The sequence below is a fragment of the Heloderma suspectum genome, chromosome 1, assembly GCF_057233095.1.
Source record: "Heloderma suspectum isolate Gila_16-S chromosome 1, 16-S_ref, whole genome shotgun sequence".
NCBI classification, from domain to species: Eukaryota; Metazoa; Chordata; class Lepidosauria; order Squamata; family Helodermatidae; genus Heloderma; species Heloderma suspectum.
This window is the reverse complement of record NC_139458.1, coordinates 321297840-321325352: the sequence shown is the minus strand read 5'-3', so window position 1 is coordinate 321325352 and position 27513 is coordinate 321297840. Positions and strand designations below refer to the sequence as shown.

Below are 27513 nucleotides of genomic sequence, written 5' to 3'. Positions count from 1 at the left end.
TTCCCCCGCCACCCCTATTTTTTTCTTCTAAAAGGGAGAAAAAGTTTTCCCCTCCCCTTTTGCAGTGTGGACAGTGCAGCCTGCAGCAGATCCACGGGGAGTGAACTGGCCATTAGAATGCTTGAAGTTGCTCACCCATGTTATATATCAAAGAGGTTCACTAGAGATAGCTAGTAATTTCTTAGTCAGGGCTGGAACTTGACACTTAGTCACTAGATCTTTGCATGTCAGTCAATTGTACCCAGCAGTTCAGATTGTAGACACATGCAGTATAAGAAATGAATATGGAAGGTAACTTCCAAGTCAACATAAATGGCTAACAGACCAAGCACTTTTAGTGTGTTCACAACATTAAATATAATTTGTTACTGTGCATTCTAATAGGCCCAGAGCATTTTCACTAGGAACTGCTAAAGCAGTTCTTGCATTTTGAATTTCCTAGGCAGAGCAAAGAACTTTGTTAGTATTCTCCCCACCTCCAAATCATGTTTGCTTTACTCAGAAAACCAACCCAGTTTAAGATAATGAAATATTCCAAGGACAAGTAAGTAAAACATTAAAAAGGTACCTCTTGCATAACCCAAAATCAAAAGTTGCATTTTATTGTCAACAAAAATAAATGGCTTCATGTCAAAACGGATAGGAACCAGACCATGGGAAATTTCTACTAGAGAAGGCATTTTGAGCTATGCTCAGTTGAAATCTCTTGTTCTCCAAGATCAGGAACATGAAACAAGGAAGAGGGAAGGAACTCATTACCTCCCCATGAATTCATATACCTAATGAAGCATAAGGAAAAAATCCAATTATATTTTTCTAATATGTTTCTGGAATTCCAAGTCTTACTTTTATACATAAAAAAATCAGATTGAAGCTAGGGAACATAGCAAAAATGTACATTTACAGACCAAATCTCAAAATAAGGGGTGGGCAACATGTGGCCCACCCACCGAATAAAAGCTATCAAGCTAGATGTATCCCTTTTAGCACCATGGACAGGAAGCTAAATGCATCCCCTTTAGCACTATGCTGTGGTTTCCCACCAAATTTCAGTGGCAAATGTGCTATTTTTTTAAAAAAAACATTCCCCTCCTAGCGTGGCCCACAGGGCAAAAATGGCCCCTAGATCTCCCACGCTTGCCCACCCCGATAATATAACTCCAACATATCAGAAGTTTGTTTATTTTACTTATTTATTTAAGGCACAATCCTATGGCTGCTAGTCAGCAGCTAGACGGCCAAAGGATAGGTCGGTTCCCTGAGAACCGACCTTCAGCCCCTCCTGCACTGCCTCGTAGGCAGCATGGAACGGCCCTGTGCTCTGCACTCGGAAGAGGAGCGCGGAGCAGAAAAATGGGGCATTCCTGGGAGCATGCTGGGGCAGGGAAGTCGGAAATCTGGTATGACATATCCAGTGTGTCATCCGGCCGCCACTTCCCACGCTCTGACTTCCTGTGGCTAGATAGCCGAAATTGGGCAGCTGAAGCACAGAGGGGACAATCCCCTCCGCATTTCTCCTGCCCTGCAATGGATGGGTGGTCACCTCCGAGTTTGGAGGCGGCCAACTATCCTGGTAGGATTGCTCCCTTAATTTATATCCCGCATTTCCACTTCAAATAGTGCTCAAGGCAGCTAACAATAAAGATAAAATACAAAATTAAGACATAAAAGCAAATAATTTAAAGACACAAATACAATTCAGAAATAAATAGCACCCACAGGCTAAAACCTACTTCAGCAAGCAAGTCAGCTTAAAAACCAAAATCCTCTCTGAATAAAAACCTGTTGCCCTGCCAGTGGAAGACATTATTTGTCCTGCTGCTCTTCATCTTTCTATAGCATTTAACTCTGCCTTGTCCTTGACCAAGCAGAGATCTTTGTTTTTTGATATTTCCAAAAAAGCTGGCTTCCAGTTAAGAATTTATTTCTAAGAAAGCAGTTTCTTCCCCCTCATGGTTATAAAGGGCTACTGTGAAAGCTTGCAGGAAGTGCCTTCAAAAGATAGTAGCATATGGCAAACAAGGTTTCCTTTTCTCTTATTTATATAGCTTCACCTTACACAGCACTTTAAAGAGTCAGTTTACTGAACCTCAATGCTTCATTTGAGAGATGGCCAAGGAAGAGAACTTCAGCTACTGGGCGGTATAGAAATGTAATCTTCTATCTTCTCTATATATAAAAGTCAAAAATTGTGTGTTTGTGGCTGGCTGCAGGACGGTCTGTAATGCAGGGAATAAGGGGGAGCTGGCCTGAGTGTAATCACACTGTAGGGGCCCACTGAGCCTGCCATTTGGGCCCTACAGTTGCTGCCCCCTTTACTTCACATTCTCACTTGCCAGAGTGTATGACAGGAGTCACTGGGTTGCATTATTACTTTGTTTATACTTTCCCTTACTAACAAGTATGACCTCTCAATCATGGTACAGGCCAGGTTTCTGATTTCAGCTATGAGTCATCCTATTGGCCATCTTTCATTCTATTGGTCTCTCTCCCATTCACTCTGACTTCCTTCACCTTGGATTGGCTGGCTGCCATTTGTTCCCTCCCCAGTACTCATGGTTTCTTTTCTGACTGTGCAGAGCATTTAGTTTCTCTCCCCTATTCCTGCAATATCCAGCAAACAAGCAAGTTAGTGTTAAATGTCTTTACCCCTTTCAGTGCCAGATGTATCTGTTAGTAGTGTGTGATTAACACTAATGTGAAATGTGGCGCGGTGTGTGCTCGCCTGTCTGAGGGGCTGGGATGACACAGTGGAGTGGAGACTTAGAGCTCTATTCTCCATGTTTCTCCCATGGGCAGTTATGTGTTGCGTGTTCTAGAGTGGGTTCCCCGAATCAGTTGTATATCTTTGCTCCAACTGGAAAAACAAATGTTGCTTAAAAACAACCCTTACAATGAACTTCTACTTTCCTAATATTTAACTTTAGGTCCATAGTTATTGGCGCTGTAGCCATCATGTCGCCCATCACACTGCTCGGGAATCTCCATGTTCTTCCCACGTACAGTTATACCTTCCAGAATTAGTTTGTAACAATAAGCAAAAATTGTGTTGTGTCCTCTTTATAAGAATTTTTAAAAAAATAATATATAAACAAAAAATCTCAATTTTCCTTTTCACCTTTCTTATGGAGCCTTTCCAAGAAGCGTAAACCTACCTTATTGTGTTTCTAACAAATAGTCCCTATGACAATTTTACATCCCAGGCAATGCCGGGTCTATCAGCTAGTAAATAAATAAATAGTAAAGGCTAAACAGATTTGAAATGCTAAATGAAGCAAGCTTTGCTCCGAGTTACATTTAAATAGCCCTCACAGAAGCCAATACAAAAAAGTAGCAGTCTCCATTCAGGCATCACATCAAACCATGGTTAATGAAGCTTAACTATGGCTTCATGCAGTACCTCAATTGACAAACTGGCTTGGTTCACACCCTGGCTTGTTAATCAACCTGGGCATGCCAGTTGCAGGCCTGGGGGATTACCATAATTACCCTCAGCAGTGGAGTTTGTCATGTCTTGCAAACCCAGCCAGGGTGCCTTGTTGCCATGGATAACAAGCCACCCAGAACCCATGGGCAGAGAATGATCTTAGGGTCCGGGCAGGCACATATGGGAGGAGGCAATCCTTCAGATAACCTGACCCCAAGCCATTAAGGGCTTTGAATGTTAATACCAGCACTTTGAATTTGGCCCAGAAATGGAAAAGTATTAGCGTTATGTGATCTCATTGGCCATTCCCTGTTAACAATCTTGCTGCCCTATTTTGGATGAGCTGAAGTTTCTGGACCATTTTCAAAGGCAGCCCCACATCTAACGCATTGCAATAATTCAGACAAGAGGTTATCAGAGCATGGATAAGGGTGTAGTTAGTATACCAGCGTAAGCTGATAAAAAATGCTCCTCTTTTGAGTTCACCTGTGCCTCAAGTGACAGTTCTGGGTCTAAGGGCACCCCCAAACTACAAACATGATCTTTTAGGGGGAGTGCAACCCCCTCCAGAACAAGTTGAACATCACCTAGCAGGGCAGATGAACCACCTACTAACAGTACCTCCATCTTGTCTGGATTGAGTTTCAGTTTATTGGCCCTCATCCAGTCCATTACCGTGCCCAGGCATGGATTCAGAACAGCCACTGCCTCGCCTGGGTTTGATGAAAAAGAGGCAGAGCTGGGTGTCATCTGCATATTGATGGCACCTCAGCCCCCACGTCCAGATAACCTCCCCCAGCTGTTTCATATAGATGTTCAACAGCTCGGGGGATAAAATAGAGCCCTGTGGAACCCCATGGCATAATAGCCAAGGCACAGAGCAATAATCCCCCAACACCACCTCCTGGAATCAGCCATCCAAGTAGGAGTGGAACCACTGGAGTGCAGTGCCTCCAACTCCCAAACAAGACAACCTAGCCAGAAGGATACCATGGTCGATGGTATCAAAAGCCGCTGAGAGGTCTTTCTCACAGTTGGGGCTCAAATAAGCCACAGTGGGCTGTTCAATAGTGCAAACTGTCCAGGGTGTATTTTGTAAGGCCACCCACCAAGCCTCAGCAAGTTGAAACAAGTGCCTCTTTCCTCTCACGCTATTTCTCTTTGTCCTGTACCCAAAATTTATATGGCCCTTCCCCTGCCTAGATGCACCTAGAAGAGCTGCCAACTCTAAAATAAAAATCATCAAGCGTCTGTTTAGTATAAGAAGCTGTAAGTCATGTCAACATTGCCTCTCCACACTATTTTTCCTTGGATTTTAATAAAGTTCAGCCTAGTTATCAACTCAGCACCATGTTCCAAATTTAGTTTATCCCAGATCTGATGACCAGGTTTCAATTAACAATGTATTTTACCTTGATTGTTTGGTGCAGGAGTGTCCACTGGGATAGCTGTTGCCTTCTTTGATCTGAGGTCAGCAAATGCAGAGTACATTTTATCTGGAGGCTGAAGAAAGCTTCCTATGTAGCTATCTTTTGACTCAGTATCCACAGACTGCAGAAAGATATACAATGTTATTTATAGTTCTATATGAATATTAATTCAGCCACTTTCCCTTACAGCTTAAACTAAAGCACAAGTCAGTGTTTACCTTCTATGCATGAACATGACTCTCAAACCTACTGATAGGAATAAGACAGAGGGCAGTGGCTCAGAGGTTAACAAGCTTACTGCAGCAAACATTTCTGAAGGCAACAGTTCCCTTCAGAGGCATTTGTTTCCAAGGTGCCACAGCACATTTTTAGGGTGCAGTCCTATGCAAACTAACTTAGTAGCAAGTTCCATTGGATTTTATGGGGATTACTTCTGAGTAAAAATACACAGGATTGGGCTGCTATTTACTTGAAAAAATGATATTTCATCATAATGGATGCACTATCCTGAATGTGGCTGCAAAAGCATCAAGATGGTCCACCAGATATCACTGATCAGCGACAACACTCCCCTGACCCTCCTCTGTTGAAACAATTTTGTTAACGTTTGTTCTCCAAACATTTCTTTGATTACTAAATTTTTCTCTGCTGTGTAAGTCACACTGAATTACTAAACATTTTTGCATACAGAAAGCAAAATGCTTCAGGATGGAACTCTTGCTGAAGAGAGTTGACCAAAGGTATTGCATGATCAGAAACAGCTTATGCATTGACATCTGATTGCAGACATGTATGCACTCATTCACATCCTGCTGAACTGTCTGGATCTGATTTGTTGTTACCAACAATACCAGCGTAGGTATTGTGCATGATTTGGAGCCTTTCAACTGCCATTCATAGTTGGTATCATTATTAGGGGACAGGTTTTTGACATCACTTTAGAAATAACACAGGTTAAATCAGGTTTAGTCACCTTGGTACTAAAATAGGCAAAGACCTGAGTTATTCTGTCCCCCCACCCATGAATAAAGTTAACTGAAAACTGTATGTGTTAATACACTAACACCATATTATTCAATACCAGATATATTTTGTCACATGAATTATGTAACAAACTGTTCTCACCTCAATACAGTAGCATCTCCTAAGTTTCCCCAATGATTATTTTTAAATTAAACAGTGGGATTAACATAGCCAACAGACCATAAAAATAGTAAAACCATTTTAAAAACCTATTTCTCCCAAGTATACAAAGGCTCAAACATCTTTGTTTCTTAAGAGGCCACTTTAGCAACCCATTTAAGCAGTCAGTTCTAAAGTTGCATTACTCACCTCCATTACAGAGGATCCAGTGCTTCACTCACCTGCCAAGACAAAAGAAACAGTCTGCTACTGTTCTCAATGTTGAAGTTACATTGAAATAACATAGAAATTACATTTCTCAGCTATTAATTATTGTCTTGCATTCAAGACATTAAAGTACAAAGAAAGAATATACATTTTTATGAACAAGATGGAGGCTATATCCAGTCTGGCAGTCTTTCTACAAACTTGTGACAGAGAAACTGCATGACATACAGCAGTCTGCACAGTACTTTGAAATGTACTGCCATATGCATTCCATTCTGAATCATTTATACAATGATTTGCACCTCATTAAATAAAAGCTCTCGCATGATTTGTCTCGAAAGAGGACTTGCATTGTTGCTCTTTCCAGTCTTGTCCTATCTCCAATCCCTGGAGATGTTTTTCTTTGAAAGGATTTTTAAAAATTTAAATGACTTTGGCCAGAGCATTTATCCTCCCATTCAGCTTAGCCAAACTCCCAGTGTTACTAATTTTGTTTGCTACTTTTTGCAGAAGTTGGACATGACTGTTTCTCAATAACACCCCACCCAAACCTGAAGCAGCAGAATCTGCTTTCCACATGTTCAGTGGAGTGCCAAATCTCTATGCATTCAACAAATATTATATTAATTAATGACGGAATAGGTGCACAAGTTCATTTCCACAAAGTCAACATTTTATTGGAGAAAAATTAAAGCTCAAGTCTGCAATTCCAGCAGAAAGTATATATATTATGGGGAACGTCTGAAAATCAGCAGCCACACATAATTAAAGCGACCAGAATGCTGGTGTGGCATGTACCAAATAACCATGACTTTGGGTTCATCAGGTGTAGCCACAGAACTCATGCTCCTCCAATATGCTGTAGCATTGCAAAACAGGCCCATACAGGGAATAGGCCTTTTGAGGATCTTTGAACCCCAGTAACCCAACATGTTTGCCAACATGTTTGCCAACATGGCAAACCTAGACAGCATAGTAAGAAGCAGAGACATCACCTTGCCGACAAAGGTCCGCCTAATCAAAGCTATGGTTTTCCCAGTAGTAATGTATGGCTGTGAGAGCTGGACTATAAGGAAGGCTGAGCGCCGAAGAATTGATGCTTTCGAACTGTGGTGCTGGAGAAGACTCTTACGAGTCCCCTGGACTGCAAGGAGGTCAAATCAGTCCATCTTAAAGGAAATCAACCCTGAGTGCTCATTGGAAGGACAGATAATGAAGCTGAAGCTCCAATATTTTGGCCACCTAATGCGAAGAGAAAACTCCCTGGAAAAGACCCTGATGCTGGGAAAGACTGAAGGCAAAAGGAGAAGGGGACGGCAGAGGATGAGATGGCTAGATAGCATCACGGATGCAATGAATATGAACTTGAGCACGCTCCGGGAAAGAGCGCAGGACAGGAAGGCCTGGCGTGCTATGGTCCATGGGGTCACGAAGAGTCGGACACGACTGAACGACTGAACAACAACAACAACAACCCAACATGAAGTGCAAGGGCCAGATAGGGAAATGGAAAGGGCTGTAGCTGTAATAAATTCCTCTTCTGTATAATCACAGGACTTGGAAGATGCAAAAGTTCTTAATCCCAATACAAACGAACCCTGAGATACGTTTGAACGTTTGTTTTTCACTGCGCGGATCAATTTAAAGTTGCTTAAAGACAACTTTCCTTTACCTCTGCCCTTCGACCCTGCACCCACAATGGCTTAATTTGCACTAGGGATGACAAGCCCCCCCCCCCGACCCCTCTTTTAAGTGGATATGAAATAATGGGTATCAAAGCTATGGCTTTCCCAGTAGTAACGTATGGCTGTGAGAGCTGGACTATAAAGAAGGCTGAGCGCCAAAGAATTGACGCTTTCAAACTGTGGTGCTGGAGAAGACTCTTACGAGTCCCCTGGACTGCAAGGAGGTCAAATCAGTCCATCCTAAAGGAAATCAACCCTGACTGCTCATTGGAAGGTCAGATACTGAAGCTGAAGCTCCAATATTTTGGCCACCTAATGCGAAGAGAAAACTCCCTGGAAAAGACCCTGATGCTGGGAAAGACTGAAGGCAAAAGGAGAAGGGGATGGCAGAGGATGAGATGGCTAGATAGCATCACTGATGCAATGAATATGGACTTGAGCACACTCAAGGAGAGAGCGCAGGACAGGAAGGCCTGGCGTGCTATGGTCCATGGGGTCACGAAGAGTCGGACACGACTGAACAACAACAAGCAGTGTCTTTCCTGCCCCTTTGAGTAAACAACTAGACACAGATGAAAAAGCAACGGCAACTAGGTACCGGGCGGTTTTTCGTCTCCTTCTCAGGGGGGGCCTGAAAGGGCCCCCGGCCTCCTTACCTGAAGCGTCTAAAAGGCGGGGGGCCACGGATTTCATTAAGCCCCATAACGCGAGCACTGCCTAACAGCTCAGCAGGGAAGGGCTGCTGGCTTGGCGGCCTGGAACAGTGAGCGTTTCTGCTCCCAGCCCTTTGCAGAGGCAAAGACCGGGCCAAGGATTTCCCAGCTGCCGGCCAGAACGGGGCCCAACTAGCCTCTCGTCTGGGCGAGGAGGAAGCAGCAAAGGCCCGCCGCTATTCAAGCGCTTTTGCAGGCGAGGGAAGGCCGAGGACGACCAGGGGAAGGCCGTGATTACCACAGGACGGGCAGAAGGGAGGCCCCGAGAACAAGTCCGGAGGGCCGTCCACGCAACACACCGCGCTTTTGAAAGGCCTTCAAAAACAACTGCCACCGAAAGCTGCCCCTGCCGGTTTCCTTTCGTCACAGCTTTATCGTCCCTTCCCTGGCTACGCGACTTGCTTCACGGAGGGTCACAGAGGACAACGGCGGGGGGGGGGATAGGGAAGGAGAAGTAGCCCAGCCAAGAAACTTGAGGCGGGGGGAGTCGCTGTTGGTGCCGGAAGGCGCCCAGAGAACGCCGCTACTGCAGCCAATAAACAACTCTCCCCCGGTGTGGCCACCGCCATAAAGAACGTGCCGGCGGAACGATGGGCCCGATCTGGGTGAACAACAGAAAGAGGAAACACAGGCAGAAATTCCACGGGTGAAGAGGAGTCCCCACCTCACCGGGAAGTGCAGAAACAAGAAGAGTCTAGCTCTGCGGGCCCGGCTGCCGACGCTCGCTGCGGCCGCCCCCGGCTGGGGACGAGTAGTACTAACCACGCGAAAAGGCCCTGCTCCGAGGGCGTCCTCTCCAGGGCCGTTTTCAAACAGACCGCCTCCCCTCCCGCTCTGCCGACCCCTCCGCCCCGTGACCCGGATTGGCCCTGCCCCCTTCCAGGCGCCCGGCCCGCTTCCTCCGAAGAGAGCAGCTGCTATTGCTGTGCCTCGTCAGCAAAACGTGTTTCCCTCCGTGCGGCGCTGCGGTCGGGCCGCCCTTCCTCCTGTTTGTTCTTCTGATCGCGCCTGCTCTTCAGGGCTCCCGTTGAGATCTGGGGGCCAAAACAAACATTACTTTAAATATGTGTCTAGCAGCTACGTCTGTTTCCCCCCCCCCCTTTTTTTTCTTTTTATTATCTGATCCGGATTGAGACCCTAGGGTGCGTGTGGGGCGGGGGCAAACTGAGCTTTCAAGATTCGGATCGGGCCCTGCGCCTTGTTGTTGTTGTTCAGTCGTTTCCGACTCTTCGTGACCCCATGGACCATAGCACGCCAGGCCTTCCTGTCCTGCGCTCTCTCCCGGAGCGTGCTCAAGTTCATATTCATTGCATCAGTGATGCTATCTAGCCATCTCATCCTCTGCCGTCCCCTTCTCCTTTTGCCTTCAGTCTTTCCCAGCATCAGGGTCTTTTCCAGGGAGTTTTCTCTTCGCATTAGGTGGCCAAAATATTGGAGCTTCAGCTTCAGTATCTGTCCTTCCAATGAGCACTCAGGGTTGATTTCCTTTAGGATGGACTGATTTGACCTCCTTGCAGTCCAGTGGACTCGTAAGAGTCTTCTCCAGCACCACAGTTTGAAAGCATCAATTCTTCGGCGCTCAGCCTTCCTTATAGTCCAGCTCTCACAGCCATACATTACTACTGGGAAAACCATAGCTTTGATTAGACGGACCTTTGTCGGCAAGGTGATGTCTCTGCTTCTTACTATGCTGTCTAGGTTTGCCATAGCTTTCCTCCCAAGGAGCAAGCGTCTTTTAATTTCATGGCTACAGTCACCGTCTGCGGTGATCTTGGAGCCCAAGAAAGTAAAATCTGTCACTGCTTCCATTTCTTCCCCTTCTATATGCCAGGAAGTGATAGGGCCAGATGACATGATCTTAGTTTTTTTAATGTTGAGTTTCAAACCAGCTTTTGCACTCTCCTCTTTCACCCTCAACTAGAGGCTCTTGAGATCCTCTTCGCTTTCTGCCATTAGGGTGATATCGTCTGCATATCGGAGGTTGTTGATAATTCTCCCGGCAATCTTAATTCCGACCTCTGATTCATCCAACCCGGCATTTCTCATGATGTACTCTGCATATAAGTTAAATAAGCAGGGTGACAATATGCAGCCTTGTCGTACTCCTTTCCCAATTTTGAACCACTCGGTTGTTCCATGTCCGGTTCTTACTGTTGCTTCTTGACCCTCGTATAGGTTTCTCAGGAGACAGGTAAGGTGGTCTGGTACTCCCATCACTTTAAGAATTTGCCACAGTTTGTTGTGATCCACACAATCAAAGGCTTTAGCGTAGTCAATGAAGCAGAAATAGACGTTTTTCTGGAATTCTCTTGCTTTCTCCATGATCCAGCGAATGTTGGCGATTTGATCTCTAGTTCCTCTGCCTCTTCGGAACCCAGCTTGTACTTCCGGTAGTTCTTGGTTCGCATACTGCTGAAGCCTAGCTTGTAGGATTTTGAGCATCACCTTGCTGGCATGTGAAATGAGCGCAATGGTGCGGTAGTTTGAACACTCTTTGGCGTTGCCCTTCTTTGGAATTGGAATGTAAACTGACCTTTTCCAGTCTTGTAGCCACTGTTGAGTGTTCCAGATTTGTTGGCACATTGAATGCAGCACTTTAACAGCATCATCTTTTAGGATTTTAAATAGCTCGGCTGGAATACTGTCATCTCCGCTAGCTTTGTTGTTACTAATGCTTCCTAAGGCCCACTTGACTTCACTCTCTAGGATGTCCGGCTCAAGTTCAGTGACCGCACTATCATGGCTATCAGGGACATTCAGATCTTTCCTGTATAGTTCTTCTGTGTATTCTTGCCACCTCTTCTTAATCTCCTCTGCTTCTGTTAGGTCCCTGCCTTCTTTGTCCTTTATCATGCCCGTCTTTGCACAAAACGTTCCCTTGAGATCTCCAATTTTCTTGAAGAGATCTCTAGTCTTTCCCATTCTGTTGTTTTCCTCGATTTCTTTGCATTGTTCATTTAAGAAGGCCTTCTTGTCTCTCCTTGCTATTCTCTGGAACTCTGCATTCAGTTGGGTATATCTTCCCCTTTCTCCCTTGCTTTTCGCTTCCCTTCTTTCATGAGCTACTTGTAAAGCCTCATCAGACAGCCACTTTGCTTTCTTGCATTTCTTTTTCTTTGGGATGGATTTCGTTGCTGCCTCCTGAACAATGTTACAGACCTCCGTCCATAGTTCCTCAGGCACTCTGTCTATCAGGTCTAATCCCTGAAATCTATTCCTCACCTCCACTGTATATTCATCAGGGATATGATTTAGGTCATACCTGAACGGTTTAGTGGTTTTCCCGACGTTCTTCAATTTAAGCCGAAATTTTTCAAGAAGCAGCTCATGATCTGAGCCACAGTCTGCTCCAGGTCTTGTTTTTACTGACTGTATAGAGCTTCTCCATCTTTGGCTGCAAAGGACATAATCAATCTGATTTCAATATTGACCATCTGGTGACATCCATGTGTAGAGTCGCCTCTTGTGCTGTTGGAAAAGAGTGTTTGCTATGATCAGCATGTTCTCTTGGCAAAACTCTATTAGCTTTTGTCCTGCTTCATTTTGTACACCAAGGCCATGCCTGCCTGTTATCCCGGTGATTTCTTGACTTCCTACTTTAGCATTCCAATCCCCTATGATAAAGAGGACATCTTTTTTTGGTGTTAGTTCTAGAAGGTGTTGTAGGTCTTCATAGAACCGATCAACCTCAGCTGCTTCGGCCTCAGTGGTTGGGGCATAGACTTGAATTACTGTGATGTTGAATGGTTTGCCTTGGATTCGTACTGAGATCATTCTATCATTTTTAAGATTGTACCCCAGTACTGCTTTTCCCACCCTTTTGTTGACTATGAGTGCTACTCCATTTCTTCTAAGGGATTCTTGCCCACAATAGTAGATATGATGGTCACCTGAATTAAATTCGCCCATGCCTGTCCATTTTAGTTCGCTGATTCCCAAGATGTCGATGTTCAATCTTGCCATCTCATGTTTGACCACCTCCAGCTTACCTTGATTCATTGATCTGACATTCCAGGTTCCTAAACAATATTGTTCTTTACAACATCGGATTTTCTTTTCACCACCAGACACATCCACAGCTGAGTGTCCTTTCGGGTTTGGCCCAGCCGCTTCACTCTTTCTGGCGCTACTTGGAAATACCCTCTGCTCTTCCCCAGTAGCATATTGGACACCTTCCGACCTGAGGGGCTCATCTTCCGGCGTCATATCTTTTAGCCTTGTGATACGTTCCATGGGGTTTTCTTGGCAAGAATACTGGAGTGGGTTGCCATTTCCTTCTCCAGTGGACCACATTTTGTCAGAACTCTCTGCCATGACCTGTCCGTCTTGGGTGGCCCTGCACGGCATAGCTTATGGCTTCACTGAGTTACGCAAGCCCCTTCGCCACAACAAGGCAGTGATCCATGAAGGGGGCCCTGCGCCTACTCTAGAGTAAAAATGAAAAGACGGCGTAGCTGCTAGACACACACTTAACGTAATGTTTCTTGGCACTGCATCTTCAGTTCTCAAATGGAACCCCAGGAACGTGCCAAGAAATAATGAAAGGGCCAGGGTCTCCAAACATGGGTGAGATGCATTTGCTTCGCTACAGAATACGTTCAGAAAACCAGGGTTAACGCTTTAATATGTCTTTCGAGAGTAGTGGTGCAACTAGGTAATTGTAGACCCTGGACTTAATGGTCCTATGGGCGGAGGGGGAGCCCTTGAGATGGCCATGTGTATTCCTTCAGTTGTGAAACACACAACGAATATTTATCTTTCCCTCCCTTCCAACTGCCCTTTAAAACTGCATCTACATTCCTGATTTTAGAACAAGAACAAAACTTACGGCTTTGCACATAAAACATATACTGAAAGCAGAATTGACACCTTTTTACAGACAGAACTCTCTGCTTTAAGAGCTGTGTATAATGTAGCTGTTAGTATGAGATGCTTTTACTAGCATATAGACAAAATGATAGAAGAAACTCAAGTGGATTTAAAAGCACATCAACACACTAGTGCTTGCATGCCTCTGAGCATAGCATATAGAAAGTTGACAAGATACGATTATACCCACTTCCACTAACGTTGAAAATAAAATTACCAGTATCATACTGCCTATATACAAATCTGTTGTGTGACTGCACCTCAGAAAAGATATTGCAGACTTGGAAAAAGTGCTGAAAGGGGCAAGTAAAATGATCAAGGGGCTGGAGCCACTCCCCTATAAGGAAGGTTCAACAGCTGGGACTGTTTAGCTTAGAAAAGAGGTGAATAAGGGGAGACATGATAGAGGTGTACACAATTATGCATGATGTGAAGAAAGTGGATATGAAGACATTTTTCTTCCTCTCAGTACTAGAACCCAATGCGGTCATCCCATGAAGCTGACTGGTGGGAGATTCAGGACAGATAAAAGGAAGTACTTTTTCACATAGCACATAGTTAAACTATGGCATTCACTACCACAAGATTTAGTGATGTCTACCAATTTGGATGGCTTTAAAGGGGGATTGGACAAATTCCTGGAGAAGACTATCAATGGCTCCTAGTCCTGATGTCTGTATATAACCTCCAGTATCAGAGGCAGTATCCCTATATAGACTAGTTGTTGGGGAACATGGGCGGGAGGGTGCTGTCGTGCTTGTGGGTTTCCTGTGGGCAGTTGGTTGGCCACTATGTGAACAGAATGCTGGATTAGATGGAGCTTGGTCTGATCCAGCATGGCTCTTCTTGTGTCCTTATGACCAATCAATAAGGCAGGGGCCATAACTCAGTGGTAGTGTACATGGTTTGCATCCAGAAGATCCCAGGTTCAATCCTTGACATCTGTAAGTAGGACTAGGAAAGAATACTGTCTGAAACCCTGGACAGCTGCTGCCAGTCAGTTTTGGCAGTTCTGGTCTAGATGACCAATGGTCTGTCAGTATAGGGCAGCTTTTATGTTCCTTAACAATAAGTTTTTCATACATACTAGTTTTGATTATATTCTGCAGATTAAAAAAATACAAGTTAAAGGTGCTGTAGTTAGCTTGAAGATGTAGTTTTACTTTATTTTTTTTACACAGAAAATCTAATCTCAAAAGAAAAGAAGAGCCATGAGTCATTGTCCAGTTGGGAAAGTTACTGAACAACTGGTTCACAAAGTAGTGCCAGAAAGAACTCAACTCTGAAATTAAAGATGCTGTTCATAACATTCAGGTCTCTGGTTTGAGTGACTAACTTTAATAGGATTTTTTTTTAGGTTTAGAAATGCAACTGTGCTCTTCATTTCAGGAAAACAATTATATCAGTCCTCTAGGCAGGGATGGATAGACTTTAGGCTTGCAGGATTTATTCGGTTTCTTTACCAGCATGCTGAGGTCTACCACCCAGAGCCAGACAGAAAAAGGTGGCTCAGGGCACCCTACCCATCTCCTCTGCTGCACTTGTTGCCCTCAGTGCACTCTCCATGAATTGGGGGCAACAAACATGATGGAGGAGAGGGGCAGTGCTAGAGCCCTCCTCCTCATGCTTTTGCCCTATTCAGGTTCAGAATGCCTGAATAGGGTTTAGGGTACATACACATCTACATGTGAGTTACCATAGATCAGCATTCTAAAACATATCATTTTAAAATGGGTAGGCAGACTTGTTGAGTCATGGGCACATTTGGCAATTTGAGAAACTGTTCTGGATACTACAGAAAATGGCTGCCATGGGAGGCGAGTCAAAGGACAAGTAACCTGCCCAAAAGACTTAGTACACACTAAATAATTCATTTGAAACCACAGTTTTCAGCACCAACAGAAACCTATTTCACAGCAATCCCAGCTGCTGGTAAGAAAATATGTTAATTTTAAAAACTGGGAGTTGTAGGGTATCTTAGGTGTCCAAGGGCACATTGGTTCCCATGGGTACTATGTTGCCTATCCCTGCTTTAGAACAAACCAGCACAGCTGATAAAAGATCAGATCAAAACAATTCATACTCCTACTGTACAGATGAGGAATACTGAGGCTGAGAGATAAGAAATGAGCACAAGGCCAGCCATGACAAAGGTTTGTTGTTGCTGTTGTTTTATCCCATTGCTCTCATTAAAGTCAGAAATCCTTGGAGATCTATTGAAAACCATCCAGAGTTCTACCAGTAAATCACAATCTACATTCTTCCCACCCCAGCTGTAAGGTAGTTTACTGGGATGTCCACAGAATATGTTTGTTCACATTTCAACCTTTAGTATTATGAATCATCCACATAATACAGTTTCTGACCCCATTCCAAACAAAATTCATGCTAATAGCTACAATATGGGCAGCCATATTGGGAAACTCCCTGCTCTTCTGGCTGTTTTCCTGCAGAGCCAATACAACTGGCAAGAGACTGTTTAAAAAGGCCAGTTGGAAATGTGACATTTTTTTCTTGTTTTCCATCCAGAACAGTTGGCTGAACATCTGCACATACTATTTTGATGGTTTATTTGAACATTCCTCCTGAAAGGATGATCTGTCAGAGGAAACAAATATTGTGTTCCGGTGCTATAATTTTCTCCCCTGCTCCCAGCTTTGCAAAAAGAAAAAAACACAAAACAACCCTGCACTGTATCATATTAAATCTCAATGCCTGGTCGCATAAAAAAGAGCCATCTAAGTTATGTCAACACAATTTTATATTATATTTTATATTAACTACAATAATGTTGCTGAGAGCTCTTGCATCAATATAAGGAACGAGGATATGAAGGAAACATTTTCCTGCACTTTGTACTGGAATACATTGGTTAAGGGCGCAATCCTATAGCTGCTAAGCGGCTAGATGGCCATAAGATAGGTCAGTTCCCTGAGAACCAACCTCCACCCCCTCCCATACAGCCTCATAGGCAGCGTGGAACAGCCCTGCACTCGGAAGAGGTACATGGAGCGGCAAGAATGGGGTGTTCCTGGAGGCGTCTCAGGGTGGGGAAGTCGGAAATGCTGGTATGACACATCCTACATGTTGTCCAGCTGCCACTTCCCACACTCCGAGGTCCCACGGCTAGCGAGCCAAAAGGCTGTCTAGCCATAAATGCAGGGCGGCTGAAGGGCAGAGGGGACGATCCCACCTGCGCTTCTCCTGCCCTGCATTGGTAGGCAGTCACCTCTGAGTTTGGAGGCGGCCGCCTATCCCGATAGGATTGCGCCCTCCAGTTCTTAAATGGGACCATTTTCAGACTCCTGGCATCCTGTCTGTCTTTTGAACCAAAGCTAAAGGGTCTTTAGAAAAAGTCCAGTTTCCCTGGAATACTTCTTTTCTCAACAGATTGATTTTTGGAGAGGGCTTGGCGGCATACAGGGAGAAATGGGTATGTATTTAAAAATATGTGTATAATACATGACCACTATCAGAGTTCCCAACAGTATTTTTGATTGTATTTACTTTAGTTATGGCTGGGGTCTCCAACATAGTGCCCGTGGGCACCAATGTGCCCACATACACCACTCTTGGCACCCACCAGGCTCCCTACCCTGTCTGATTGTAATTTTATTTAATTTTTTTAATTAAAAACTATTTTTAAACTGGGAGGCTGACATGCTGCAAAGTGAAGTGTTGCTCTCCAGCGCCATCTTTATTTGTGTTGAAAAGAATGGTTTTATGTTTTGAACCTCAGGCCCTACCACTGCCTTTGAGCAAGTTATTTTTCTTTTAGCCTCATTAGCTTGCCTTCTGGGAAATAAGTGTTTTGTGACTGGATGTGCCCACAATGGGAGCCATTTTATGAACGGGCAACCTCTCCCCATGCCAGCCATTTTGTGAAAGCATGCACAACACATCTGAATTCCAAATACGCCAATGCTCCAGAAAGGTCGGGGACCTCTGAATTAGTCAGCTGAGTTCTTTGAAAGAAAGAAAAGGGGCTGCAACTGAGGACATCTATGAGATGAGACAAAACCTGTCATCTCAACCTGATGTCATGGAACAGAAGCAATTTTTCCCAATTGCATCCTGTAAGCTTCTCTCTTTATTGATAGGCAATAAAGCAGCTGGACTCAGGGTAGAATTCAAGTATGGGAAAAATACCCCAGATACTGTTGACTCCACCATCACAAGTGAGAGGCCATTTTGCTCTCCAAGTGCACTGCAGATTCTTTACTTTCTGCCATAAAACTGAATGACATTCATTCATTTCTAAACAAGAATGTAAAAGTAACAGCCCCTTCAAAACAAATTACCGGACTAATTCTATAACAGAATTATGAATGCCTAAACCCATTGAAAATAATGAGTTTAGGTGTGCCTAAGTCTGAATTGGATCAAACTGCTTACATTTAGTTCCTTTTTGCTGAAAATAAAATTTTCTTTTTTAATCTTTTAAATTAAAAACATAGCAGCTTCCCCACCCCCTGCTCACGAGTTCACAAGGAAAATAAGAAGAAAAACAAGTCATAAAATAGTTTCAGTAATAACAAGACATAAGTATCCAAATGGTTACTTGCCAGGAATGCTTGGCTCTAAGCAGAAGAACTGAAATCAACAGGTTAGAAAATGTTAGTACAACTGATTTTTGCTGAATTTAGTTTTAGCTTGTCAGAAACGGAGGGGATAATTATTTCAGTTCCTTTGAAGTTATACTGTGGAGAAATTTTATTGTATCAAATATCTGATTACATAATTGTAGAAGCAAAGGCTGTTACACAAACTTAAGAGTAGTTGAAGCCTATTTAACTTTCAGCACAATTTGGACATTACTTAAGATTACATATTTACATTTTAACCAGCTTGGTCTCATGAGAGTTGTTTTACATGCAGGTATTTTAATTTAAGTGATTTTTTAAATTGCAACCCAGAAGCCACATCCTAGGCACACTTACAAGCCAATTCTACTCATAAATAAAACCTACTGCTTACTCTGAAAGAAGTTCCACTAATTTCAAAGGGCCTTACTTACCTTACTTTCTAGTAACTATGCTTAAGATGTGTGGGACTGAACCTGGATTTCCTATGTGTGACATTCAGTTCAGTACAACACACAGACTCTCCATAGTAAAAGTGATCCACATTTTCTTTGCTTTCCATATAAACTCAGGGGCCATCTCCACGGCAGCATTTTCAATGTTCACTCATTTGTAACTGTGCAGCACTGCAGCTGAGAATTAGCTTCTGCTGCAGTACATGTGCAATTTACTGTGGACTTCTCCAATGGAAAAGTCTGCTGTGCATGGTGATTAAAGCAAAGTAAACTCAGAGGTGACCGCCTATCCAATGCGGGGCAGGAGAAGCACGGAGGGGATCGTTCTCTCCGTGCTTCTCCTGACCTGCATTTGCGGCTAGACAGCTGATTTTGGCTGTCTAGCTGTGGGAGGATTGAGCAGGGGAGGGGGTTGCCATACGACACATTGGATGTGTCGTACAGGCATTTCTGCCCTCCCCGCCCCAGAACGCCCCCCCCCCCGAATGCTCTGTTTTGGCAGCTCCGCACTCCTCTTGCAAGCGCAGAGGACAGGGCTGCTCTGTGCTGCCTGCGAGGCAGCGCGGAAGGTGGGGAAACGTCAGTTCTCCAGGGCCCGACCTCAGATTGTGGGCTTCAAAGTCAGTTCCCAGAAAACCACATATCCTATGGCCGTCTAGCTGCTGACTAGGATCGCTCCCCCCATATGTTAACAAGCCTCACCAACAAGTAAGGATGCTGACCATAAGAAAATTTCCGAAATACATGCTGCTGTACCATCTTTATTAAACTAAATAAGAAAGGCCTAATTAAGGTATTACAGCAACATGAATTATACTAACAAGAGTATTAAAACATAAATTCCTTTTCTTGGGGCATGATGCCCAGTGCTTTATGCTTTATGGAAATGTGTATTGTTAGAGAAGTATTCAAGTGTGTCTGGACATGGGCTTACCCATAATGGGTTATGATAATCAGTTGGTCTTGAAAAGAAATCCTACCCTTGATAAGGAGTCTGTTGGACTCAGGGGCTTATCACTATTCACAGGCTGCTTGATGTTCCCAATCCATTGTCTTTCTACCTTGCTAACATGACACTCTCTTGTCACCTTGCAAAAGAGAGAAGTCACGCAGGAGCTGAGGCTCCTAGCTGGGGAAACAAAGCAGAACATTAAGATCGCCTCTTGATTTGATGATACTCTCTCTCCTGGCAGAGAGAGTGACAGCTATGGCGCACTAGTAATCCTAAGTGCAAGATAGCACCCAAACTACAGGCATGTTGCTGTTTTCCCACTGGGAAAACAAAGTGACCTGCTATGGTTTCTGTGAGAGTACTCTAAAGCAGCCTTCCCCAAGTTGGTACCAAAAATAACCAGGCTGAGATTTTTGAACTTCAGCCCCAGCTAGCATGGCCAATGGTCAGGAATGCTGGGAGTTGTAGCCCCAAACATCTGGAGACTACCAGGTTAGAGAAGCCTGTTCTGAAGTCTGTAGGCACAGTTAGATAAGGCAGATACGTGTGTGGAACCACTTAACTGTCTGGAACAAGTATACAGTTGCCACACGAGTCAATGAGGCCAAAGGGCCACAGGGAAAATGCATACACTGGATACATTTGGAAAGGGACACCATGTGTATGAGTTTCTATTCTAATGCATGTTTAGACAGAAAAAAAAGTTCTACAACTCCCACATGCTAAATATGCATAGGATTGCACCCTTACTAAATTTATGCATGCCAGGCTGTTGTTAAAGAACAGGAGTAGAAAGTTACAGAGGAGTAGAAAGTTACAGCATCGTGTAGTATCTTAAAGACCAACTTTATTCTAGCATAAACTTATGCCAGTCTTTAAGGCACCACAAGACTGTTGCTTTTTGCTACAACAGACTGACATGGCTATCCTTCCAGAAACTATAAAAAGTTAGTAACCTAGCCTGTCCTATAGACAGCACAGAAACAGATCGCAACTATAAAATTCGTCCTACAGACAAAGGCAAGAGAAATTCACTCACTGATAAACTTCAATCACACTTATGGAGCTATGTCAATATCAGTTCTACTCGGAGGAGACCCATTGAAATGAATGGGGGTTAAGTTAGACCCACATCGGACAACCCTATACTCCCACGTGACCAAAGAGACACGCCCCTTTTATTCCGCTTCCTTCTGGGATTTGTAGTTTTGCTCAGTCCAGAAGCTATACAGTTCAGGCTCATTGGTCCCAGAATACTTTACGCGGATTGGTTAAAGCTAGTATCCATCGTGGCTCCTCAGAGGCAGGCGGCACGTGCAGGAGAAGAGGCGGGGTTAGGCCGCTTATAGCCGCCTACTGGGTGTGTGGGATGGCAGTTAGAAGCGGGGCGAGGGGACAGACTGGCGGACCGAACTGGGAGTGGTGGTGGGGGCCCCACCCCACCCCGGCCCCTCGGTGTCCCCTCGGGCGAAGCCTCGTACCGGGCTCTTGAGCTTCCCGCCCCCATCTGTTTGTATGGCGAGTTTCCCGCTTCACTTCTTCTCGCGGGTCGCTTATTAGTTCTGCTGCCGAAAGGCGGGCGGGGGGAGAAGAGACCTGAGTCTTGCTGACTTGGGAGCGGGCAAGCCCGGGCGGAGACTTTGCCCGGCCTTTTCCCTTGAGGGTGAGAGCGGCTGGCGAAGACCCGAAGGAAGGAGGCAGGCTGCGCTGCGCCTGGCCCTGTGGCAACCAGCCACTTTTCTCTCTCTCCTCCCGGTACAATTCCTACGTCGAGAGGAGGGCAACTTTTCCCAGCCGTGCCCTGCACAAGTTATAGGCGGCTGTTCAACCATGGAAGCGGAGCTACTCGCTGCCTAACCGAGGCAGCCTTCTTTGCCCTCCGCACCTTCTTTTTTGTCGCGGGGAGATGCTGGCGCTTCTTGCTCTTATGCAGGCCCAAGAATGATGAGGACTGACAGGTGATCGGAGTTCAGTGTGCTTGTCGTCTTTTCCTTGCTTTCCAGCCCTTCCTCCCGAAGTTACTGTGACTTTTCGGAGGATCAGGATGATGGCCCCAAAGAACTGAGTGAGGAGCGTCGTAATAGGGGCCCCTCCAAAATAATGGCTGACCTAGATGGAGAAGTGAGGTGGGATGGGCTGTGCACCAGGGATGCCAGCGCAAGAGACAGCGCCTTGGAAAACATCAGGCTAGCGGTCCTAAAGAAAAGTGAGGCGATGGCTCTGATCAAAGAAAACGCCCCTCCTTCGGCTGCGGAAGGGCTCTTGCCGGCTGCCGACAGGGCTCGGGGCGGGCTAAACGAGACGCTGGCTCGCCTGCTTATGCTGTCCAAGAGGTGTCCCTTCAGGGACGTGAGAGAAAAGAGCGAGGCCATTCTGAGGAGTGTTCAGGTAAAAGTGCGGCTTATATTCTTTTGTTCTTCGGACAGCGTGTTATTCCAAAAAGCAAAGGTAGCCGTGTTTGGCCATAAGGAAAAATTCCAAAATCCATATTGGGGCAATATCTATATGAAGCTAACCAAATGTTACAAAATAATGTGCAAACTTTCGAGTTTGCCCTCTGGATGTTTTGGACTACAGTGCCCAGCATTCCTGGCCATTGGCCAGGAGGCTGATGGGAGCTGACGTCCAAAATACCTGGATGGCACCAGGATGGGGAAGGCTGGCCTAAAGCAACAAAGTGACTTTACATCTGTAAAGAGTGCTAAAAATATAAGTATTGCTTATATTTCAGTTCTCCCCCAAACTTCTGTTTTTTTTCCAGGAAAAAAATATTTTCCTGGAAATTTCCAGAAAGTTTACATCTCAAGCCTCTTCCCCCATTGACGTTGATCATCAGGAGGCACTGAGAGCAGGGGGCCTGCACTGAGAGCAGGGGGTTGGACTCCATGGTCTCATGGGCCTCTTCCAACCCTACTATTCTATGGAAAGGGTTTGCTAACAGGAAAATGTGCTTGAGACTTGGGTCTGAGATTTTAGACTACAATCAAGTACACTTATGTGTACTTAAATGGAATAAGACTCAGATAAAATAACGATGGCATCTAACTTTACATTGACAAAATTTAGAGCCCAATCCTCTAACCTTGTCTGGTTTGTGCTGTAAGAATTAATGTATAGTTGGAAAACAGAACAGTTTCCTTTGCATAAGTGTTCTTTGAGCAAGTCCTCTGTCTGCTGAAGTAATACATTTAGTAAAAGAATGTTGCAGTGTATTTTCTTGCAAATTCACTTCATCTGAGATGTGCAGAACAGTAGCAGTGTTAATTTATTCTATGGCAAACAATTTCCAGTCCTTTTCTGGTATGAGCAACAGTTGATAGTAAACGTATACTGTATAAGTGCAGTGCTGGAGTTGCAGCACAATCCTATACATGTCAGAAGTCTCACTGAGTTATTCCTATAGAATTGAAGCCATACCTCTTTAAAATGAATGTACAGAAGAGTTTGTATGTCATGTTTAGTATTCTTCCAATCTTTGTACAAGCTTGTGAAGTCATTGAGTCGTCCAAATTTAAGTGGGATGAAGATTATAACTTTTTAATTTTCCCATATTGAAGAATATTTGTAAAGATCTATTGTTATCTAGGTGAAGAGAAGACTGAGCACTAGTGAAAAATAATGTTTCAGAATTTCATAACAGGCTTGTAAAAAGTGACTTTAATATTAATTCAACATGCTTTAAGCTTGAGAGTAAAGATTCAAACAAAGGTCCTATGTGCTGTCACAATATTAGACCCATGACTCAATTCTGTTTTTACAGATTTATAAAGCCAGTAGAAATTCTGGGAAATAAAGCAGTCTAATATTTTGAAATTCCAAAATCCATGGTTGGGTAATACCTTTATTGAGACCAACCAAATACACACAAAATGGTGGACAAGCTTTTGAAATCATGAGATCTCTTAATCAGGAAAGATGTTACAAAAAGCAGGTGTGTGGGGGAAAGGTTGACTTGATAACTGAAGTTATAAAGCATGCATGGTGAGATTCCCATTATGATGGAAAGGAGGAAGAGTTGCAGATTTAGGCATTAGAAATCACTTTATTGGTAGCTCTGCCATAAATGTTCAGCCTGTAATCTTGTTCACTGAGTGCGAATTCTGAATGCTCATGGACAAACTTGAGTGTGAACAAGGGTCAGTCAGAATAGTTATTCCCAAAGCAGGTTGCTAAAGCTTCATAAATAGCCATGATCACATCCATTTCCCCTCATTGTTCATAACAGGCTAGCTTACTGTCTAGTTCATCATGGCTTTAAGATGAACTGGATATCTTTGTCACTAGATGTGGAGGTCATTTTGACATACGTATATGTCTTGATCATTTAACTATACATCTCTCTGTTTTGCCTGCTACTATAAATACCATTGACACTTTTGGAGGACTTTCTTAACTATGAGAATGGTGACCACTTGAGAGAAAATTACTTAGAGAGCATGTTTACATGCACAGCAGCACTCAAAGTGACTTGTACTAATAGTTGAGTTTGTAGCCAACTACAAACTGAATAGAAGTGTGACCATCCTTGAAAAATTTGAGACAACTGATGAACAGCATGAAGCTTATTTCTCCTGCCTATTATCAAATGTGTCAGCAGTAGGGATGTTGGAGGATTCCGTTGTGGGGTGGAGCTCAACGAATTTTTCTGGTTCAGCTCTGTGGGTTCTGTTCCATTTCCCTCTGCTGGTATAGATTTGTTCTGTAGTGAGTTGAGCCAATACACATATTTTTGTTTGGTTTTTTGGATCTGCAAATTGTGCATTTTTAAAAACTGGGTTCCACAATTTGCGCAAATTACAATTCGCTCAATTTTTTTAAATCTTGAAATGTGTGCAAATGTTTCTGTAATTTAAATTTTTTTTTGCCACTCTTGCACAACTGAGCAATATCACAGGTCTGCCTGTCTGCTATGTAGCCCTACAGAGGCATATTTCCCTTTTGTCAATATCCTTGTCAGTTTCATGTTTTCTGCACATGTACTTGTCAAACAATTTCTCAGTTCCTCCCCTGCTCTGTAAGTTTGGACACTGATAGGTTGGGAAAAGGGGACCAGATTGCCATTTAGCAACCTAATCCTCAGAGTATGAAGTGTTGAACAGACACTTGGGGGCACCTTACTTCCATTGCATGCTTGGCCAAGTCTCAAGCAAGTGGTTTTTAACACAGATGTAGCCTCCACTCCTATTTCCCGGCTCCCATTTGCAGTAACTGTGGTAGCACTTCCTGAGCAAAGGGGTGGGGAAATATCAAGTTGTTTGACAAGTTCAGAATATGACTGCTGGGCTAAAGGAAGTAATGTGTGGAGAGGATGAAATTGACAAGGATATTGACAAGAGGGGAATATGCCTCTATGCACCTACATAGTGGGCAGAAGGACCTGTAATCATGTGCGGTTTGCACACATTTCAAGATCCAACCCCCCAAATTGCGCACACTGCAATTCGTGCAAGTGGCGGAACCCAGTTTTTTTTTAAAGTTGCAGCCATTAAAAAAGGATGAAAATTTTCCTGAAATCTGAAACTGCCTCCCTTCCCTCAATATAGTCCAACCCCACTTACTGGACTGGAAATTCTATGGAAATCCATCTGGCTTAAATGGAACAGATTTCCCAGCATTGCACAAGCCTAGTCTGTGGGCAGGCATGTTTCGTTATTACCTTCTGTCCTCAAGAAGGACTACTCAAATACAGAAGTGAGAAGACCAATAGTGTCTGCACAACGTAAGGATTTCCCTCAAAATGTCCCTTTATGCTGTTTGAATTTGCAGCACAACGATTCAGAAGATGGACTATTGTTATGTATAGTCCTCCACTTTGCAAAAATTAAAAGTATGCTGCCATTACTCTGGAAGCATGAAAAATTAAGCTGCTTCGGATTGGTGACTAACCTGTTGGGCATTTGCAGCTGAGCAATCTATTATAGGGTTGGGCTGACTTCAGTCTTCTGTGGTCTATATTTTTTTCTTTTGGCCTATCAATAAGTGTTAAATTTAGAACACTAGACTGTAAGAGCCCTGCTGGATCAGACCAAAGGCCTATTAACTCCAGCATTCTGTTCCCACAGTGGCCAACTAGATGCCCCTTATAGGAAGCCTGTTAGCAGGACATGATTGGAATATCAGCCCCTGCTCATGTTCTCCAGCAACGGGTAGGTATTATATTGCCATATGACGAGTACCCATTAGCACCCTTATTCTCTATAAATTTGCGGCTTTTTTAAGCCATCTAAGTTGGTAGCCATCTGCACTGTGTGAAGGAGCAGTTCCTTTTGTCTGTTCTGAATCTCCCACCATTCAACTTTATTAGGTGATCCCAGATAGAGCAGAGGAAAAACTTCTGCCTATTCACTTTCTCCACACCATTCACAACTTTATACACCTCTATCATGCCTCCCCATCTTTGCCTGCCTTTTTTCTAACCTAAAAAGCCCCCAGGGTTGTAAACTTTTCTCATAGGGAAATTGCTCAGGCCATTGATCATTTTGGTTGCCTTTTTTGTATCTGTTCCAGCTGTGCAATATTCTTTTTTTGAGATACAATAAGTACTACAAATAGTATTCCAACTGTGGTTGTACAATAGATCTACAGATATTGTAGGCATAATGATATTGGCAGTCGGTGAACTGCCCAGAGAGCTTTGGCTATTGGGTGGTATAGAAATGAAATAAATAAATATTATTTGAATCCATTCCTAATGATCCCCAATATAGAATGTGCCTTTTTCATAGCAGCCGCATACTGCATTGATGTTTTCATCAAGCTGTTTGCCACCCAAGATCATTTCCTGGTCGGCTACCACCAGCTCAGACCCCGTATGTGTGATGTTAGGATATTTGGCCCAAGTGTGCATCAACTTTACATTTGCTTTTGTTGAACTGCATTTGCCATTTTAATACCCACCCCTCCAGTTTGGGAAGAATCTTTTGGAGCTCTTCACTATCACTTTTTGCCTCAATCACCCTAAATAATCTGGTGTCATCAGCAAATCTGGCACCTTGCTGCTCACCCCTAACTCCCAATCATATATGAACACATTATAAAGCACTGGTCTCAATACAGATCTTGGGAGGAGGGTAGATATGGAAACTGTTCTAGGGCAGTATCCAACTGGGCTCCCATTGATTGTGTTGTGCCAGTGGGAACGACCACTTGTGCAACAGGGTATTATTGGTTCTAAAAGTAACCCTGGAAACAAGTCCCACTGACATGCCTTGTTGTGGAAATGAGTTTTTGTGTGCATTCCGGGTTGCTTTTACAACTGCTAAATCCCCATTGTGCAAGTGGTCACTCCTGCTGGTGCATGGGTATACTAGGATACTGCCTGTGTTCTCTGCTTCCTTTCCTTTAACTAGTTACCAATCCATAAGAGGATCTCTCCTGTTATTCCATGACTACTATGTTTGCTCAGGGGTCTTTGGTGAGAGACTCTGTCAAAAGTGTTTTGGAAGTCCAAGTAAGCAATGACTGGGTTTGGACATGGGTTTTAACCCATAGCTATCTGCAGTGCCTGCGGGCACCAGGTTGCATATACAACCCCAGCTCGGAGTGCGAACCTGGTGAGCATGGGTTATGCAAGGGTTAAACAACAAAAATTAAACAACACTCGTATAACCCTAAAACTGTCCATGGGTTATGTGAGGATTTAACCCTCTCATAACCCATGCTTGCTGGGTTCACACGTCACAATAACCCCCAAGTGGGGGTTGGATATTCAAAATGGTAGCCACACATGCCCCACACACGTTGCAGCCTAATCATGGGTTAAATAACCTATATTGGACTGTCATGTCATGTGAACAGCCCCAGTGTCTACCAGATCTCTCCCTGTCCACATGTTCATTGACAGTCTCAGAGAACTCTAAAAGCTTAGTGAGCTAGGATTTACTTTTGGAGAAGCCATGTTGATTCCTCTTCAGCAAGACTTGACCTTCTACATCAGGGTCCCCAACCTTTTTGAACCCATGGGAAATTTGAGAAACTGTTGTGGGCACCACCCAAAAATGGCTCCCACAGCAGATGTGGCTGGTCACATATTGGCTGCCGTGGTGTCCT

The 27513-nt window shown here is 44.0% G+C and overlaps 2 protein-coding genes across 16 annotated transcripts in view; one reads left to right on the top strand and one right to left on the bottom strand.

The window, feature by feature from the left end:
* CEP57L1 (centrosomal protein 57 like 1) overlaps nucleotides 1–20619 on the bottom strand; it is a 39914-nt gene extending 19295 nt beyond the window's left edge. Inside the window, exons 1-4 of one of the 12 annotated variants that reach the window (XM_084827258.1) lie at nucleotides 20504–20617; nucleotides 19493–19641; nucleotides 6190–6221; nucleotides 4840–4978 (exon numbers count right to left, since the gene is read on the bottom strand). In XM_084827258.1, the coding sequence (XP_084683384.1) occupies nucleotides 4840–4978; nucleotides 6190–6195 (145 nt within the window). In that variant the 5' untranslated portion in view covers nucleotides 6196–6221; nucleotides 19493–19641; nucleotides 20504–20617. Of the gene's footprint in view, nucleotides 1–568; nucleotides 780–4839; nucleotides 4979–6189; nucleotides 6244–7202; nucleotides 9457–19492; nucleotides 19642–20503 lie in introns of those variants that run through there. The other 11 variants (XM_084827263.1, XM_084827261.1, XM_084827260.1 and 8 more) reach the window with 11 other exon arrangements.
* Nucleotides 20620–20838: 219 nt separating this feature from the next.
* The window catches only part of SESN1 (sestrin 1), an 80069-nt gene continuing 73394 nt past the window's right edge, over nucleotides 20839–27513 (top strand). For all 4 annotated transcript variants that reach the window (XM_084827245.1, XM_084827249.1, XM_084827250.1 and 1 more), the window contains exon 1: nucleotides 20839–21852. In XM_084827245.1, coding sequence (XP_084683371.1) covers nucleotides 21565–21852 — 288 coding nt within the window. In that variant the 5' untranslated portion in view covers nucleotides 20839–21564. The remainder of the gene's footprint in view (nucleotides 21853–27513) is intronic.